This window comes from Capricornis sumatraensis, chromosome 23, assembly GCF_032405125.1.
Source record: "Capricornis sumatraensis isolate serow.1 chromosome 23, serow.2, whole genome shotgun sequence".
Classification (NCBI taxonomy): Eukaryota; Metazoa; Chordata; class Mammalia; order Artiodactyla; family Bovidae; genus Capricornis; species Capricornis sumatraensis.
Window position 1 is genome coordinate 6,069,443 of NC_091091.1, and position 19,937 is coordinate 6,089,379.

General features: G+C 37.7%; 1 protein-coding gene across 14 annotated transcripts in view; it reads left to right on the forward strand.

The window, feature by feature from the left end:
- PCDH15 (protocadherin related 15) overlaps positions 1 to 19,937 on the forward strand; it is an 874,382-nt gene that overhangs the window by 451,284 nt on the left and 403,161 nt on the right. For all 14 annotated transcript variants that reach the window (XM_068961317.1, XM_068961319.1, XM_068961315.1 and 11 more), the window contains 2 exons: positions 13,900 to 14,008; positions 18,540 to 18,652. In XM_068961317.1, coding sequence (XP_068817418.1) covers positions 13,900 to 14,008; positions 18,540 to 18,652 — 222 coding nt within the window. The remainder of the gene's footprint in view (positions 1 to 13,899; positions 14,009 to 18,539; positions 18,653 to 19,937) is intronic.

Here is a 19,937-nt window from a genome sequence, read left to right on the forward strand (position 1 = left end):
TGATGTTATTTGAAAACAGTGGCTAAATATGTTTGTATGACATCTTATTCTAATTCCATTGATTTACTGGAATGTACTGAGAGTATATGCCTATAAACTCCAATAATATAAATCTACAGATTTATTATTTTAGGAAATAAAGCTATATTATTTTCAGCAAACTATATATCAAAAATTTCATACATGTTCTAATAGTAACAGGTATTTTATTTTAACTCCTCATTTGACTGACTTTCTCCAATTAAGAGTAGTTCTATATTTCTGAAAAATGAACAAAAGAAAGTATCATTTTCCACAAGTTCTATCTTCTTTAAGTTCAGTTCAGTCACTCAGTCATGTCCAACTCTTTGCAACCCCAAGGGCTGAAGCACGCCAGTCTTCCCTGTCCATCACCAACTCTCAGAGCCTGCTCAAACTCATGTCCATCAAGCCAGTGATGCCATCCAACCATCTCATGCTCTGTCATCCCCTTCTCCTCTTGCCTTCAATCTTTCCCAGCATCAGAGTCTTTTCAAATGAGTCACTTCTTTGCATCAAGTGGCCATTGTATTGGAGTTTCAGCTTCAGCATCAATCCTTCCAATGAATATTCAGGACTGATTTCCTTTAAGATGGACTGCCTGGATCCTCTTGCTGTCCAAGGGACACTCAAGAGTCTTTTCCAACACCATAGTTCAAAAGCATCCATTCTTTGACACTCAGCTTTCTTTATAGTCCAACTCACATCCATACATGACTATTGGAAAAACCATATATTTGACTAGATGGACCTTTGTTGGCAAAGTAATGTCTCTACATTTTAACATGCTGTCTAAGTTTGTCATAACTTTTCTTCCAAGGAGCAAGGGTCTTTTAACTTCATGGCTGCAGTCACCATTTGCAGTGATTTTGGAGCCCAAGAAAGTAAAGTTTGTCACTGTTTCCATTTTCCCCATCTATTTGCCAGAAAATGATGGGACCAGCTGCCATGATCTTAGTTTTCTGATGTTGAGCTTTAAGCCAATGTTTTCACCCTCCTCTTTCACTTTCATCAAGAGGTTCTTTAGTTCTTCTTTGCTTTCTGCTATAAGGGTGGTATCATCTGCATATCTGAGGTTATTGATATTTCTCCCAGCAATCTTGATTCCAGCTTGGGCTTCATCCAGCCTGGCATTGTGCGAGATGTACTCTGCATATAAGTTAAATAAGCAGGGTAGCAATATGTAGCCTTGATGTACTCCTTTTCTGATTTGAAACCAGTCTGTAGTTCCATGTCCAGTTCTAACTGTTGCTTTTTGACCTGCATACAAGTCAAACAGGATATGGCAAGTGTGAACATTGACATTTTAGGAATCAGTGAACTAAAATGGACTGAGGTGGGTGTATTTAACTCAGATGACTATTATATCTACTACTATGGGCAAGAATCCCTTAGAAGAAATGCAGCAGCCATCATAGTCCAAAAGAGTCCAAAATGCAGTACTTGGATGCAGTCTCAAAAATGACAGAATGATCTCTGTTCATTTCCAAGGCACACCATTCAATATCACAGTAATCCAAGTCTATGCCCAAAAAAGTGATGCTGAAGAAGTTGAAGTTGAATGGTTCTATGTGGCTCAGAGGTTAAACGTCTGCCTCCAATGCAGGAGACCCAGGTTCGATCCCTGGGTTGGGAAGATCCCCTGGAGAAAGAAATGGTAACCCATTCCAGTATTCTTGCCTGGAGAATCCCATGGATGGAGAAGCCTGGTAGGCTACAGTCCATGGGGTCACAAAGAGCTGGACACAACTGAGCGACTTCACACACACACATGATGAACTACAAGACCTTCTATCATCTTTAGGGAGACTTATTTGACCACTGAATTTGTACTTTTAATATCCTTTAATGTCTTTGCAAAAAACAAACAAACAAACAAACAAAACTTGGATAATTTGCTATACATCACACTGCTCCTGTATAACTTAAATAAAATAAAATATATGATAAAGTGTCAGTTCAGTTCAGTTGCTTAGTCGTGTCTGACTATTTGTGGCCCCATGAACCACAGCACGCCAGGCCTCCCTCACCAACTCCCAGAGTCCACCCAAACCTATGTCCATTGAGTCGGTGATGCCATCTAACCATCTCATCCTCTGTCATCCCCTTCTCCTCCTGCCTCCAATCCCTCCCAGCATCAGGGTCTTTTCAAATGAGTCACCTCTTCGCATCAGGTGGGAAAGTATTGCAGTTTCAGCTTCAGCATCAATCCTTCCAAAGAACACCCAGGACTGATTTCCTTTGGGATGGACTGGTTGGATCTCCTTACAGTCTCAGGAGTCTTCTCCAACACCAGTTTAAAAGCATCAATACTTCAGCACTCAGCTTTCTTTATAGTCCAAATCTCACATCCATACGTGACCACTGGAAAAACCATAGCCTTGACAAGACAGACCTTTGTTGGCAAAGTAATGTCTCTATTTTTAATATGCTGTCTGGGTTGGTCATAACTTTTCTTCCAAGAAGTAAGTGTCTTTTAATTTCAAGACTGAAATCACCATCTGCAGTGATTTTAGAGTCCCCCAAAATAAAGTAAGTCACTGGTTCCACTGTTTCCCCATCTATTTCCCATGAAGTGATGGGAAATGATCTTCAGATGCCATGATCTTAATTTTCTAAATGTTGAGCTTTAAGCCAACTTTTTTCACTCTCCTCTTTTACTTTCATCAAAAGGCGCTTTAGTTCTTCACTTTCTGCCTTAAGGATAGTGTCATCTGCGTATCTGAGGTTATTGATATTTCTCCTGGCAATCTTGATTCCAGCTTGTGCTTCCCCCAGCCCAGTGTTTCTCATGATGTACTCTGCATATAAATGCAGAGGGTGACAATATACAGCCTTGACGTACTCCTTTTCCTATTTGGAACCAGTCTGTTGTTCCATGTCCAGTTCTAACTGTTGCTTCCTGACCTGTATACAGGTTTCTCTAGAGGCAGGTCAGGTGGTCCTGGTATTCCCATCTCTTTCAGAATTTTCCATAGTTTATTGTGATCCACAGAGTCAGTAATAGTCTGCAAAAAACAAGAGGTAATATTAAAATTCCTCAGGTTTATAGATTTCATCCAACCTGTGCTTTCTGCAAATAGTTTAGTGGAAAGCTCAACAAAGTATGCACTGCTTTTAATTAATAGTTGAGACATATAGTAACTCATCTTTTCTTGCAAGTGCATTTTAGGCTCCTTAATAAGGAAAATCTTGTCTTATTTTTTTATCACCAAAAAGATTCAGTTAGTTAATTATAGATAAGTCCATTCTGTCTATCTATCTGTCATCAAAATGAGAGAGAGAGAAATAAACAAAGATTGAAGGGGAGATTTTTACAACAATGTTTTGGGTACTAGGAATATAGACATTGGGATCATATATTTTCCAGGAACATACATTTTAGTGTAGAGAGACAGAAAATTAAAATTTCCATAAATAAGATAATTTCAGGCACTGATACATACATGCTGAACACAGCATACAGTTGAGTACTATGAGTGCAATTGAATGAAGGGATTTGTTGGCTAGAGTAGCCAAAGAAAGGCTTCTTTGAAGAAGGTCATTTAAGTTGAGATCTGAGTAATGAAATGGAAGGCTAAAGAAATGGCAAACATAAAAAAGCTGAAAACAGAAAAGTTTGGCACATTTTTATAAGAGAAACACTATGGAAAACCTCTATTTAACTTACTGCTTTAGGGACATTTTAGTTTCGGTATTCTCCTTCCTTGTACTTTGATGGATCTTTGGCATTAATTTTCTCAGTTTGGTGAGAAACTAAGACATGCCCAACTCTTTGCAGGCCCATGGACTGTAGCCCACCAGGTTCCTCTATCCAGGAGATTTCCCAGGCAAGAATACTAGAGTGGATTGCTATTTCCTTCTCCAGGGACATTTCTGACTCAGGGATAAAACCTAGGTCTCCTGCATTGCATGTAGATTCTTTACTGAATGAAATGCCAGAGTAGCCCAGTTCACATGGTGCAGATATATAAATAGATAGATTATTTATTTTATGCACTTATGTTAATTATTGGACTTCCCTGGTGGCTCAGATGGTAAAGTGTCTGTCTACAGGGTGAGAGACCCGGGTTCGAGCCCTGGGTTGGGAAGATCCCCTGGAGAAGGAAATGGCAATACACTCCAGTACTATTGCCTGGAAAATCCCATGGACAGAGGAGCCTGGTAGGCTACAGTCCATGGGGTGGCAAAGAGCCGGACACGACTGAGTGACTTCACTTTCAGTTTCATGTTAATTATATCTGTCAGGGTCCAACCAGAGAAACAGAGCTCATGTTGTGGTTAAATTACAGGAATTTAATACAGGGAGCTAGTCACAAATGGATTGGAAGTGAAACAAGGGAAGGGGATGCAACTCAGAATGGAGAAAACAGCAGGAAGCTTCTAACATGAATAATTCTCCCTCTGTGTTCAATCTTGAATTCTACAATTATCTGTTGAACATCTGTTCATGCTATATGCTGAGAGAAAGACCAAAATGAATGAACTGTAGCACTAATGCTCTAGAATCTGAGTCATAAAACATGTACAAGTGGTTTGAAATAGGAATACCTGTCCTGTGGGTTTTCAAAGGAATAAAGGGTCAATTCCAGCTGGAGATTCAGGAATAAACTTAAAATAGGAGGTGACATTTGAGCAGAACCTTGAACTATTTTGATATTGAGAGCTCACGTTGGGAACAGCATGGAAAAGGGCTAGATCTGGGGAGATATAGGTGGTTTACAGTGAATGATAAACATTTTAGTTTGGCTAGAGCAGTATATAATGGAAGTATTGGGAAACAGGAGGGAAAGACAGTAAACTGTAGCCAAATCTTGAAAAACCTTTGCCTTCCAAGCTTCAGAATATAGACTTCAGGAATCAAGCCATGGGTTGCAAACCATGACTCACAGATCAAATCTGGACTGATGTTTGCTTTTGTTAGGCTCATGAGAATATATATATATATATATATATATATATGTATATGTATATGTATATGTGTATATATATATATGTATATATATATGTATATGTATATATATATGTATATGTATATATATATATTTAACAGATAAACATTTGCAATCTATTTGATGATAAAGAACACTCATTTTAAACCCCAATTAAGTAAAATCTTATCTTCTCCCTAAAAAGCATTCCATTCTTCTCATTAGAATCATATTACCAAAAAGTACTCATTGTTATATATTGAATTTTGTCAATAAAAAATGTAAAAAAAAAAAATCAGGAGAATAAAGCCAGATGTTCTAGAGTTCAGGGAACAAGAAAAATAGTGGTGGAAGGAACAGTCAGACAAGTAAGTGAGGAAAAGTGGCCTTACTCATCCACATAATGATATAAAATCAAAGAACTCCAAAGGCAAGGAGTTAGAGTCAGATTTTATTCAATCTGTACCACTTGCTTCTCAAGGTTTTTGACAGATTTTATAATAGTTGGAAGTGGAAATGCTCAGCCATGTCTGACTCTTTGCAACCCCTTGGACTGTAACCTGCTGGGCTCTAAGCTCCTCTGTCCATGGAATTTTCCAGGTAAGAATACTGGAGTGGGTTGTCATTTCCTACTCCAGGGGATCTTCTCAAGCCAGGAATCCATATCTCCTGCATTGGCAAAAGGATTCTTTACCACTTCACCACCTGAGGTAGCTGAATATTTATCTATTTGGCTGTGCCAGGTGTTAGTTGAGGCATGCAGGACCTAGTTGCCCATCCAGGGATTGAACTCAGACCCCCTGCACTGACAACACAAAGTCTTAGCCTCTAGACCACTGGGAATGTCCCCAGAGTTTTATAGAAGTGGTGTTCTGAAAATTAAATATATAGAATAGGGACAAGTAGAATATCGATGAGCATTATTCTACTTCCCATTTGTATTTTTTTTTCTTTTCAGTAAGTACCTGTGAATTAATTGATTAAGATAACCAGTTCAAATATTTCCCAAATAAACAGCTGACTATCAGATTCCCCATTTCTTAAAAAATGTACTTAATTACTTATTTCCTTGTTCTCTATTAGATCATTGTTGGAGAGTTCAAATGCTTTTCTAATTGAAACTCCACTTTTCCCCCATATTTAGCTATAAGGCTTCTTATTGCTGTTCATTAGTTGATTGAATTCAGTAGAAATTTGGTTAATTTGAATGGTTGTTAATGTCATACACTTCCTTTCTAGTTTGAATACTTTACTTTTGACTGGTATTTTGGGGTACAAAGAGCAATAGGATTCTGAAAGGCTTCCTAGGTGGCTCAGTGGCAATGAATCTACCTGCCAAGCAGGAGACAGATTTGATCCCTGGGAGAAGGAAATGGCAACCTCCACCAGCATTCTTACCTGGGACATGCCATAAATAGAGGAGTCTGGTGGGGTACAATGCATGGGGTCACAAAGTCAGACACAACTTAGTGTCTAAACAGCAATAAAGAATTCTGAAAGTGAGCTGCTCAGTCATTCAAGTTTTGATATTTGGAAATATTTTGTCACAGAAGTACAATCATAGTTTTCAACAATAAGAATCAAAAGAACACCTAAGAATGCCCTATTTCATGAGAATTGGCCAGTGCAATGTAGGTTCAAATGCAATACAAAGAGTTGTCTTAGTAAACTTACAAAGCAAGTAATATGAGATTGCTACATCCATTGAGACATTGCCCATCTCTCTTTTTTAAAATATGGAGAAAGAAATACAGGTCAGGAAGGGGGGTAAATTGCCAGAGAGGGTTAGAAGAGTGTTATTATTTATTTTGCATAAATCTTTATTATATATATATATATATATGTGTGTGTGTGTGTGTGTGTGTGTGTATGTGTGTGTGTGTGTGTATGATTTCTGAGAGTTTTTTTTTTTTTCAAAATGAAGATTACCTAAAACTGTCCTCACACATATCATGATTATATTTGTTTTCTGAGATCAGAACCAACAACCACAACTGTTTTATTTTTTTTTTAATCAAATACTTCTTGTGCAAGTGTAATGGTATCCACATTTGAAAATTGTGGAAAATAAGTACATTCTATATAGAAGACATACTTGCTACTAAAGCAGGAATAAGAGAGAAAAAACTATTATGTTGAACTTCTGAAGAAAAATTGAAAAGTTTTGTGAATGCTTCCAGAGACTCTGTGGGCAAATATTAAGAATACCATTTGGAAAAGATATATGAAGCATCTATCAGTGCCCTGCAGGCATCCACATCCAGAGTTATCAACAGCTCCCCTGTTGTGGTTTAAAGTAGTAGTCTTTACTGCAGGGACAAAATAGATGTCTGAAAACAGGCCGGGTCAACTTTTTCAAGCATTAAAACTAAATGTCTCACTTCATGCTTCCCCAAATAGAGCTAAATTCTTCCAGAGTCCTTCCTATGCTGTGGGTTTAAATGGCACTAATGGTTTAGTTTGTGGAGAAGCTCCCATTTTATTTGAGAATCAGACACTACCTGTATGAGTTGGTTAAGAATGCATGGGAAGCCATGATCTAGGCTGTTGCTATGCATGCATTGCCAAGTGTCATGTACTATTTAGTGAGGCAGACATAAGCCCACCAAGCTATCTACCAAAAAATAAAACTTTATAAAGCATTAGAACCCTTCGTTCAGTTTATTTCAGTTGCTCAGTCGTGTCCATCTCCTTGTGACCCCATGAATTGCAGCACACCAGGGCTCCCTGTTGTTCTATGTCCATTTCTAACTGTTGCTTCCTGATCTGCATACAGATTTCTCAAGAGGCAGATCAGGTGGTCTGATATTCCCATCTCTTTCTGAATTTTCCACGGTTTATTGTGATCTACAAAGTCAAAGGCTTTGGCATAGTCAATAAAGCAGAAATAGATGTTTTTCTGGAACTCTCTTGCTTTTTCCATGATCCACCGGGTGTTGGCAATTTGATCTGTGGTTCTTCTGCCTTTTCTAAAACCAGCTTGAACAACAGGAAGTTCATGGTTCACGTATTGCTAAAGCCTGGCTTGCAGAATTTTGAGCACTACTTTACTTGCATGTGAGATGAGTGCAGTTGTGTGGATGTTTGAGCATTCTTTGGCATTGCCTTTCTTTGGTATTGAAATGAAAACTAATCTTTCCCAGTCCTGTGGCCACCGCTGCGTTTTCAAAATTTGCTGGCATATGGAGTGAAGCACTTTCACAACATCATCTTTCAGGATTTGAAATAGCTCAATAGGAATTCCATCACCTCCACTGGCTTTGTTTGTAGTGATGCTTTCTAAGGCCCACTTGACTTCACATTCCAGGATGTCTGGCTCTAGATGAGTGATCACACCATCGTGATTATCTTGGTCGTGAAGATCTTTTTTGTACAGTTCTTCTGTGTATTCTTGCCACCTCTTAATATCTTCTGCTTCTGTTAGGTCCATACCATTTCTGTCCTTTAGTGAACCCATCTTTGCATGAAATGTTCCCTTGGTATCTCTAATTTTCTTGAAGAGACCTCTAGTCTTTCCCATTCTGTTCTTTTCCTCTCTTTCTTTGCATTGATCACTGAAGAAGGCTTTCTTATCTCTTCTTGCTATTCTTTGGAACTCTGCATTCAGATGCTTATATCTTTCCTTTTCTCCTTTGCTTTTTCCCTCTCTTCTTTTCACAGCTATTTGTAAGGCCTCCCCAGACAGCCATTTTGGTTTTTTGCATTTCTTTTCCATGGGGATGGTCTTGATCCCTGTCTCCTGTACAATGTCGTGAACCTCATTCCATAGTTCATCAGGCACTCTATCTGTCAGATCTAGGCCCTTATATCTATTTCTCACTTCCACTGTATAATCATAAGGGATTTAATTTAGGTCATAGCTGAATGGTCTAGCGGACTGGTTTCAAATAGTAAAAGGAATATATCAATGCTGTATATTGTTACCCTGCTTATTTAACTTATATGCAGAGTACATCATGAGAAATGCTGGGCTGGAAGAAACACAAGCTGGAATCAAGATTGCCGGCAGAAATATCAATAATCTCAGATATGCAGACGACACCACCCTTATGGCAGAACATGAAGAGGAACTAAAAAGCCTCTTGATGAAAGTGAAAGTGGAGAGTGAAAAAGTTGACTTAAAGCTCAACACTCAGAAAACGAAGATCATGTCATCTGGTCCCATCCCTTCACGGGAAATAGATGGGGAAACAATGGAAACAGTGCCTGACTTTATTTTTTTGGGTCCAAAATCACTGCAGATGGTGACTGCAGCCATGAAATTAAAAGACGCTTACTCCTTGGAAGAAAAGTTATGACCAACCTAGATAGCATATTCAAAAGCAGAGACATTAGGGAGGCAAACCGGGAGCAAACAGGGAGGCCTGGCGTGCTACGATTCATGGGGTCACAAAGAGTCAGACACGACTGAGTGACTGAACTGAACTGAGGCCTCCCTGTCCATCACTAACTCCCGGAGTTCACTCAAACTGCAACCTAGATAGCATATTCAAAAGCAGAGAGATTACTTTGCCGACTAAGGTCCATTTAGTCAAGGCTATGGTTTTTCCAGTGGTCATGTATGGATGTGAGAGTTGGACTGTGAAGAAGGCTGAGCGCCGAAGAATTGATGCTTTTGAACTGTGGTGTTAGAGAAGACTCTTAAAAGTCCCTTGGAGTGCAGGAGATCCAACCAGTCCATTCTGAAGGAGATCAGCCCTGGGATTTCTTTGGAAAGAATGATGCTAAAGCTGAAACTCCAGTACTTTGGCCACCTCATGTGAAGAGTTGACTCATTGGAAAAGACTCTGATGCTGGGAGGGATTGAGGGCAGGAGGAGAAGGGGACAGCAGAGGATGAGATGGCTGGATGGCATCACTGATTCGATGGACGTGAGTCTGAGTGAACTCCAGGAGTTGATGATGGACCGGGAGGCCTGGCATGCTGCGATTCATGGGGTCGCAAAGAGTCAGACACGACTGAGTGACTGAACTGAACTAAAGTGATTCTTTTTCTAAATGCTATAAAATTATTCAATTAAAATACAGACCACAAATCTAAGCAATCATGAGTCCACTATCATATACATAGGAGGGTGAATGTTAGAATCAGTCAATATTAAGAATTATAATAATTAAAGATAATAAGCCAGAGATACTAGTCATTCTATGAGCTCAGTTTACCTTTCCAACGTTGTCTCTCTATATATCTGTTTTTATTTTTTCTACCATACCAGGGAAAACTTTCTATAGATCATTCTCAGAAAATATTACAATATCCTCATTTAATGTAAAACACTTAAGCTGTTTCAGTATAATATTATATGTATGTTACTCATGTGAATATATCGCTCAAATGCTGAGTTGAAGGATATTTAAATTTTAAACAGGGTCTGTTATTTGCATCTCAAATCTCAAGATTTTACTAAGTAGAGAGTGAAAAAAAAAAAAAATTGTGAGGCTTTCCTGGTGGCTCAGGTGGTAAAGAATCCGCCTGCAATGCAGGAGACTTGGATTCAATCCCTGGGTTGGGTAGATACCCTGGAGCAGGGCAATGGGAACCCACTCCAGTATTCTTTCCTGGAGAATCTCCAAGAACAAAGGAGCCTGTTAAATTGCAGTTTATGGTGTCTCAAAGAGTCAGACACGACTGAACAACTAAGCACAGCATGACACACAGCTCATTGGGTGAGAACAACAGTGGTCAAATGGATTTAATGTAGTGATTTTGATATTAACATTTTCATGGTTCTAAATCCACATTTGAAGACATGGATAGAGTGTAAGTTATCCCTGGTTTCCCAGGAGGCACAGTGATAAATAATCCACCTGGCTATGTAGGAGATTTAAGAGAGGTTTGATCCTTGGGTCAGGAAGATTCCCTGGAGAAAAAAAAAAAAAAATGGCAACCCACTCCAGTATTTTTGCCTGGAGAATCCCATGGACAGAGGAGCCTGGTGGGATACAGTCCATGCAATAACAGAGAGTCAGACATGACTGGGCATGTGCACACACACACACACACACACACACACACACACACACACACGTTATCCCCACAAAGAGCTCTTTATTTTTAGGAAAATATTGATAGCATTTAGACCAGTGAGAACCCATTAGAGAAAATGATTTGGACATAGCCCCTAAGATGTATGTGAGCTCTAAATTATTGGTCAATGGTTACCTTCAGTTATTAAAACGCCTGTAAATATAATGTAACTTAATAACATAACATTAAGTTTCATGCATAACAATTAATATAATTGCTTTTTTGGTTTCATTTAGAATGCCACAACTATATATTTCTGCTGAGATTAGAAACTACAGATTTTGTACAAGAGTGCATGATATGTTTCAAGGTTATGTTAGTTGAGAAGGAATAATATATAAGAACCTTGCAGTGATTCCTTAGAATGCGTATGAGATACTGAGACACACTCTATTTCCATTCAGAATTACCACTTATATATTTGGCCTGAGAGTTCCACAAATTTAAAGGAGTATTTTCTAAACTGAGTTCTAAGGGTGTTAGTTCAAGAAGATGTTAATAAGTGATTCTAGAAAATGTACAAACAATGCCCCTTTCTTAGACAGTTGTTAGGCAAATTAATACACTTAAATCTCTGAAACAACCTGTAGTAGAATGAATTAACATTTTTAAAAGCCCAGAGATAAATCCACACACATATGGACAACTTATCTTTGACAAAGGAGGCAAGAATATACAATGGAGTAAAGACAATCTCTTTAACAAGTGGTGCTGGGAAAACTGGTCAGCCACTTGTAAAAGAATGAAACTAGATCACTTTCTAACACCGCACACAAAAATAAACTCAAAATGGATTAAAGATCTAAATGTAAGACCAGAAACTATAAAACTCCTAGAGGAGAACATAGGCAAAACAATCTCAGACATAAATCACAGCAGGATCCTCTATGATCCACCTCCCAGAATTCTGGAAATAAAAGCAAAAATAAACAAATGGGATCTAATTAAAATTAAAAGCTTCTGCACAACAAAGGAAAATATAAGCAAGGTGAAAAGACAGCCTTCTGAATGGGAGAAAATAATAGCAAATGAAGCAACTGACAAACAACTAATCTCAAAAATATACAAGCAACTTAGGCAGCTCAATTCCAGAAAAATAAATGACCCAATCAAAAAATGGGCCAAAGAACTAAATAGACATTTCTCCAAAGAAGACGTACAGATGGCTAACAAACACATGAAAAGATGCTCAACATCACCCATTATCAGAGAAATGCAAATCAAAACCACAATGAGGTACCACTTCACACCAGTCAGAATGGCTGCGATCCAAAAATCTGCAAGCAATAAATGCTGGAGAGGGTGTGGAGAAAAGGGAACCCTCGTACACTGTTAGTGGGAATGCAAACTAGTACAGCCACTATGGAGAACAGTGTGGAGATTCCTTAAAAAATTGCAAATAGAACTACCTTATGACCCAGCAATCCCACTGCTGGGCATACACACCGAGGAAACCAGAATTGAAAGAGACATATGTACCCCAATGTTCATCGCAGCACTGTTTATAATAGGACATGGAAACAACCGAGATGTCCATCAGCAGATGAATGGATAAGCAAGCTGTGGTACATATACACAATGGAGTATTACTCAGCTGTTAAAAAGAATCCATTTGAATCAGTTCTGATGAGATGGATGAAACTGGAGCCGATTATATAGAGTGAAGTAAGCCAGAAAGAAAAACACCAATACAGTATACTAACACATATATATGGAATTTAGAAAGATGGCAATGACGACCCTGTATGCAAGACAGGAAAAAAGACACAGCTGTGTATAACAGACTTTTGGACTCAGAGGGAGAGGGAGAGGGTGGGATGATTTTGGAGAATGGCATTCTATCATGTATACTATCATGTAAGAATTGAATTGCCAGTCCATGTCTGACGCAGGATACAGCTTGCTTGGGGTTGGTGCATGGGGATGACCCACTGAGATGTTATGGGGAGGGAGGGGAGGGGGGTTCATGTTTGGGAACACATGTAAGAATTAAAGATTTTAAAATTAAAAAAAAAATAAAAAAAATGTTATTTAATATGGTGTTTCCCAAACTTATCTCTGCAAAGTAAATGTTTGTCTTTCCAGCATACCTATTATAATCTAGCACAAGGTTAGCAAACTACATCCTATTTGCCATCTGTTTTTGTAAATAAAGTATTATCGCAACACAGTCATGTCTACTGGTTGCTTTTGTGTTACAATGGCAGACTTGAGTAGCTATAACAGAGACTGCATGGCCAGCAAAGCCTAAGCATATTTATTATCTGGCCCTGTTAGCAAAACTTGATGCCACTGGACATCAGAAATGCATTATATCTTTAAACAGAACATTCTTGTAGATAAGAATAATATAATATATATATATAGTTATATATAATATGTATATTATATATTATTATATGTATATGTTACATGTATATACCTACATGATATATAATTAAGTTTAACTATATGAAACATACAATTGATTTCTATTGACTTAAACATCAAATTTTATAACATTTATTTTAATGTAATTTATTTGAAACTTTAAGTCATCATTTAGGGAAGAAAGAATATAAATACATTTACAAATCTTGTCTAAAGCCAAAAACAAATACTATACTTGATAACCTTATATATTTGATTAAATTATTTGGGAAAGATTTAAAATTTATTAACATACTTTTTCCTTGCTCTACTTATAGGAGAAATTTGTGATATAAAGTCCTATGTACAAAGTTACTAAGTCTTTTCATTTGACTTTGAGGACATCTTGCTCCCCTTTCAGATTCAAAGTGAACTAATTTGTGGTGTTAAATTACACATTTTAAAATCTGACTTTACTCGTTCAGGTGTTATCGAGCTGTCCAGACAATATCTGAATGTCAATTCTCTCTGAGGTAATAAAACTGAACTAAACTCTCTGATTCTTTTTTTCCAGGAAGAACTGAACCCCATCATTGTTACGCCACCCATTCAAGCCATTGATCAGGACCGGAATATCCAGCCACCATCTGATAGGCCAGGCATTTTCTATTCCATCCTTGTTGGTGTGTATCGTCTAACATTTTACATTCTCAGCTTTAGCTCTAAAATTGTGTAGGAAAAATATGTTTCAAATTTTTATAACAAAGATTTTGTTTCTAGAAATTTTATTGAAATTATTTTTACATATAAATAGTAAAATAACCATTTAAAAATATTTTTTCCCTTAAAACCAACCTCAGTGAAATGTGAACAATAAGTAGAAACACTTTTATTGAGGAGGCAAAACAACTTCAAAATAGTATGTAGTCTGCTGTTGGTAATTTTCTCTGTATTAGCTCAAAGAATTCTCTAAAAAAAAAAATTGAAAAATCACTTTAGAAGCTTACACTATATGATCAACTAGTATTGTATCATTGGTTGGGTACCATTACCGTCATATAATTCTAAAAACAGTGATTCCATTACATAGTTCTGAAAAGTATGAGACAATTAAATAAGAGCTATTGGAGCCAACAAATAGAAAGATTATGATTACCCTGAGGAAACATAACACATTATACACTTTGGCTAAATTTTCTTTGAAGAATTTCAGAGAAGTCATTTTAATCCATTCTTGTGCATATCTGTTCAGTTCAGTTCAGTCGCTTAGTCATGTCCGACTCTTTGTGACCCCGTGAATCGCAGCATGCCAGTCCTCCCTGTCCATCGTCAACTCCCGAAGTTCACTCAGATTCACGTCCATTGAGTCAGTGATGCCATCCAGCCATCTCATCCTCTGTCATCCCCTTCTCCTCCTGCCCCCAATCCCTCCCAGCATCAGAGTCTTTTCCAGTGAGTCAACTCTTCACATAAGGTGGCCAAACTATTGGAGGTTAGGCTTTAGCATCAGTCCTTCCAATGGACACCCAGGATTGATCTCCTTTAGAATGGACTGGTTGGATCTCCTTGCAGTCCAAGGGACTCTCAAGATTCTTCTCCAACACCGCAGTTCAAAAGCATTTTCCTGTTCTCTTACTGATACTTGATTATGAGCCACAGGTAGAAAAGATATGCCCTCTCTCACATTACAAGAATCCATCCACATTTTCATCTAGCACTTCCACTGCTTTATTGCTTATTGTAAATAAATACCTTCTCCATTTGTGGTTTACTTTAGTATACTGTATGAAAAATAGATAAATTTTTATAATTTTCTGTATGACTCTCCTATTAGGTAAATGCTCCTAACCAAAAATCAATTTTCCCCTAATTTTGAAGATGATTCCTTTATCATACACTTAATTTTCATGTGCAATTTTGACTATTTCTGAATTTTTAAGCTTGTTTAACTGGCATCATTTTTCTCCCCTTACATAAGCCCAGGGAAATTATTCTTTCTTGTTGAAGCAGAGGACTATAGCAATTAACACATTTTTTAGTATAATTTACATCTTTAAACCTGGATTTGAATACAAGCTCTGTCTGACATTGTCTCTTTAACATTGGACAAATTACTTAATATTGCAAATCTCCTAAGTCTTCCCGGGTACAATGAAAATAATTTACAGTGGTATCGATGATTTTATATATAAAACATTTAAGGGCTTCCCTGGTGGGTTAGATGGTAAAGAATCGGCTTGTAATGCAGGAAACCTAGGTTTGATCCCTGGCTTGGGAAGATCCCTTGGAGAAGGAAATGGCTACCCACTCCAGTATTCTTGCCTGGGAAATTCCATGGACAGAGGAACCTGCTGGGCTATGGTCCATGGGGCTGCAAAGAGGAACATGACTGAGCAACTAACAAACACACATAAAGCACTTAGCACAATGTTCAGTTCAGTTTAGTTGCTCAGTCGTGGCTAACTCTCTGCGACTCCATGAATTGCAGCACGCCAAGCCTCCCTGTCTATCACCAACTCCCAGAGTTCACTCAAATTCATGTCCATCGAGCGGGTGATGCCATCAAGCCATCTCATCCTCTGTAGCCCACTTCTCCTCTTGCCCCCAATCACTCCCAGCATCAGTCTTTTCCGATGAGTCAACTCTTCGCATGAGATGCCCAAAATATTGAAGTTTCAGCTTTAGAGTAAGTCCTTTCAAAGAACACACAAGATTGATCTCCTTTAGAATGGACTGGTTGGATCTCCTTGCAGTCCAAGAGACTCTCAAGAGTCTTCTCCAACACGACAGTTCAAAAGCATCAATTCTTTGGTGCTCAGCTTTCTTCACAGTCCAACTTTCACATCCATACATGACCACTGGAAAAACCATAGCCTTGACTAGATGGACCTTAGTTGGCAAAATAATGTGTCTGATTTTGAATATGCTGTCTAGGCTGGTCATAACTTTCCTTCCAAGGAGCAAGTGTCTTTTAATTTCATGGCTGCAATCACCATTTGCAGTGATTTTGGAGTCCCAAAAAATAAAGTCTGACACTGTTTCCACTGTTTCCCAATCTATTTCCCATGAAGGGATGGGACCAGATGCCATGATCTTCGTTTTCTGAATGTTGAGCTTTAAGCCAACTTTTTCACTCTCCTCTTTCACTTTCATCAAGAAGCTTCTTAGTTCCGCTTCACTTTCTGCCATAAGGGTGGTGTCATCTGCATATCTAAGGTTATTGATATTTCTCCCGGCAATCTTGATTCCAGCTTGTGCTTCTTCCAGTCCAGCGTTTCTCATGATGTACTCTGCATAGAAGTTAAATAAGCAGGGTGACAATATACAGCCTTGACATACTGCTTTTCCTATTTGGAACCAGCCTGTTGTTCCATGTCCAGTTCTAACTGTTGCTTCCTGACCTACACATAGGTTTCTCAAGAGGAAGATCGGGTGGTCTGGTATTCCCATCTCTTTCTGAATTTTCCACAGTTTATTGTGATCCACACAGTCAAATGCTTTGACATAGTCAGTAAAACAGAAATAGATGTTTTTCTGGAACTCTCTTGCTTTTTCAATGATCCAGCAGATGTTGGCAATTGGATCCCTGGTTCCTCTGCCTTCTCTAAAACCAGCTTGAACATCAGGCAGTTCACGGTTCACGTATTCCTGAAGCCTGGCTTGGAGAATTTTGAGCATTACTTTACTAGCATGTGAGATGAGTGCAATTGTGCGGTAGTTTGAGCATTCTTTGGCATTGCCTTTCTTTGGGATTGGAATGAAAACTGACCTTTTCCAGTCCTTTGGCCACTGCTGAGTTTTCCAAATTTGTTGACATATGGAGTGCAGCACTTTCACAGCATCATCTTCCAGGATTTAAAATAGTTCACCTGAAATTCCATCACCTCCACTAGCTTTGTTCGTAGTGATGCTTTCTAAGGCCCGCTTGACTTCACAGTCCAGGATGTCTGCCTCTAGATGAGTGATCACACCATCGTGATTATCCGGGTCGTGAAGATCTTTTTTGTACAGTTCTTCTGTGTATTCTTGCCACCTCTTCTTAACATCTTCTGCTTCTGTTAGGTCCCTACTATTTCTGTCCTTTATCGAGCCCATCTTTGCATGAAATGTTCCCTTGGTATCTCTAATTTTGTTGAAGAGATCTCTAGTCTTTCCCATTCTGTTGTTTTCCTCTATTTCTTAGCAGAATGTAGGATTTACTAATTGGCTGCTGCCGCTGCTAAGTCACTTCAGTCGTGTCTGACTCTGTGCGACCCCAGAGACGGCAGCCCACCAGGCTCCCCTGTCCCTGGGATTCTCCAGGCAAGAACTCTGGAGTGGGTTGCCATTTCCTTCTCCAATGCATGAAAATGAAAAGTGAAAGTGAAGTCGCTCAGTCGTGTCTGACTCCTAGCATCCCCATGGAGTGCAGCCTACCAGGCTCCTCCGTCCATGGGATTTTTCCAGGCTAGAGTACTGGAGTGGGGTGCCAGTAATAATTGGCAGTCATGTTATATTTTATTATCATTATAGTTAAGCCAGATGCATGTATTCCACAGTTATATGATTTGACTTACACTTTGTCTTCATTTTGAGAAAAGGTATATTGTACTATACAAAGGAAATGGTACAATTTGAGAAAAATTCAGTTCACTAAAATGACTGAATTTTAGAAATAACTTCCTTAGACACTAAAGTAAATCAAAATATGTTATTTTATATTTTAATACTTTTTATTTAAAGTGATTGATATAATAAGATGAATAATTTATGAAAAATGTTTGTCCAGCTATAACAGAATATTCTCATTTTAATGTTCAAGCAACTTGATATTTGGTACAAATTACTAGTCATCTTTTGCTGTATGTTGAAAGACCATGCAGGTTATAATTAAGATGTATGTACCATTAAAATACAATTTTATAATTCAAAATTTGTTAACAATGAACTTAGTATCTCATTTATGTAATGAAGCTTCAAATCAATTAAAAATTTCAATTAATAAAAGATATTTGGAAGATCATCCAAACAAGAAGTAATGCCATCTTCTTATTCATAGACTAATTAGAGATAAACCACATTTTCCTCTGCTTTCCTTAGACTGCATAGTTTTGAAACTTAATTTACTAATGAATTTGTGAATTTGTTCCTCAGTTAATGAAAAGAAATAGATAAAGCAGATACATATATTACTGATTGTTCTCTATTATCTGCTTAAATGTCAATGTCTTTCAGGGACTCCTGAGGATTACCCACGATTTTTTCATATGCATCCTAGGACTGCAGAACTTAGTCTCCTGGAGCCTATTAATAGAGACTTTCATCAGAAGTTTGATTTGGTCATTAAGGTAAATTTAACTAATTGCTTAATGTTCTTGTGTTCATAAATATAACTAATGTTCTAATGTTCTTGTGTTTATCAACAAATTCTGTAGAGACTACTGTAGGAGCTTTTATACTATAAAAATGAAAATTAATTTGAACTGCAATTAGTCAATTTTTCTTTAAAATGGTGAAGTGCAACAGTTGAGACTACATGGTGCTGCTTTTCTTTAACATAACTTTATATATTAAACTGCTATTCAAATACTGAATATTTTTGTATGTATTAAATACCCTGATCAAAGTTGTATGATTTACATACTATTATGTATCACATCTTCTAACATTTAGTTTAGGTTTTGGTTTTTGGTTTTTATCTGTTTGTTTCACCAAGTGGATTTAGCTTTTGACCACAAAAGCTTAACCAATTAATATATTTTAAAAGTACCCGAATTTATATATACATTTTTTTTTTTTATTTTAATTGGGGCTTCCCTGGCAACTCAGATGGTAAAGAATCAGGCTTCAATACAGGAGACCCGGGTTCAATCCCTAGGTTGGGAAGATCCCCTAGAGAAGGGAATGGCAACCCACTCCAGTAGTCTTGCCTGGAGAATTCCGTGAACAGAGGAGCTTGTTACAGTACAGTCTATGTGATGGCAAACAGTCAGACACAACTGAGCAACAATGTGTTATGCTTTATCTTGTTTGTCCAGAAATTATTTTAATATATGTCTCATTATTTCTTTAATCTGAAACAGGATCCTAGACCACAAAAATTTTCAAAGCTAAGGGAATCTATTTGGCTTACAGTTTTGGTTTAATATCTACTATATTGTAACAAAATTGTTAAAAAGGTACTGTGGAAACCCACATGATGTGTTAGTTATTTCTTAAAGACTTTACTGAGAAGGTAAGATTTGAGCTGCCTAACAAAGGAAGAATATGAATTTACCAAATAGAGATAGGGGCTGGGAGACACTATAAAAGAACAAATATAAGCAAGGACACACAGTAAGTCTAGTGTGTGTTGTCTAAGTTTTTCATGGCTACACAAACAAAAAATAGATATGCAGCCCTGTGACATTAAAAATGCTTTTAAAGTGTTAAAGGAAAGTAAGGAAGGAAACTTACTGAGCATGTGTGTCTTATATGTTTTATGTATATTTTTCATTGAGTTGCAGTCACAGTATTAGTACTTTGCTTATTGGTACAAATATGAAAACTAAAGCTCAGATGGCAAGTGACTGAATCAGAATTACATCATTAATAAGCAGCAGGACTGAAATTCAAATTTAAGTTTATCTAAGC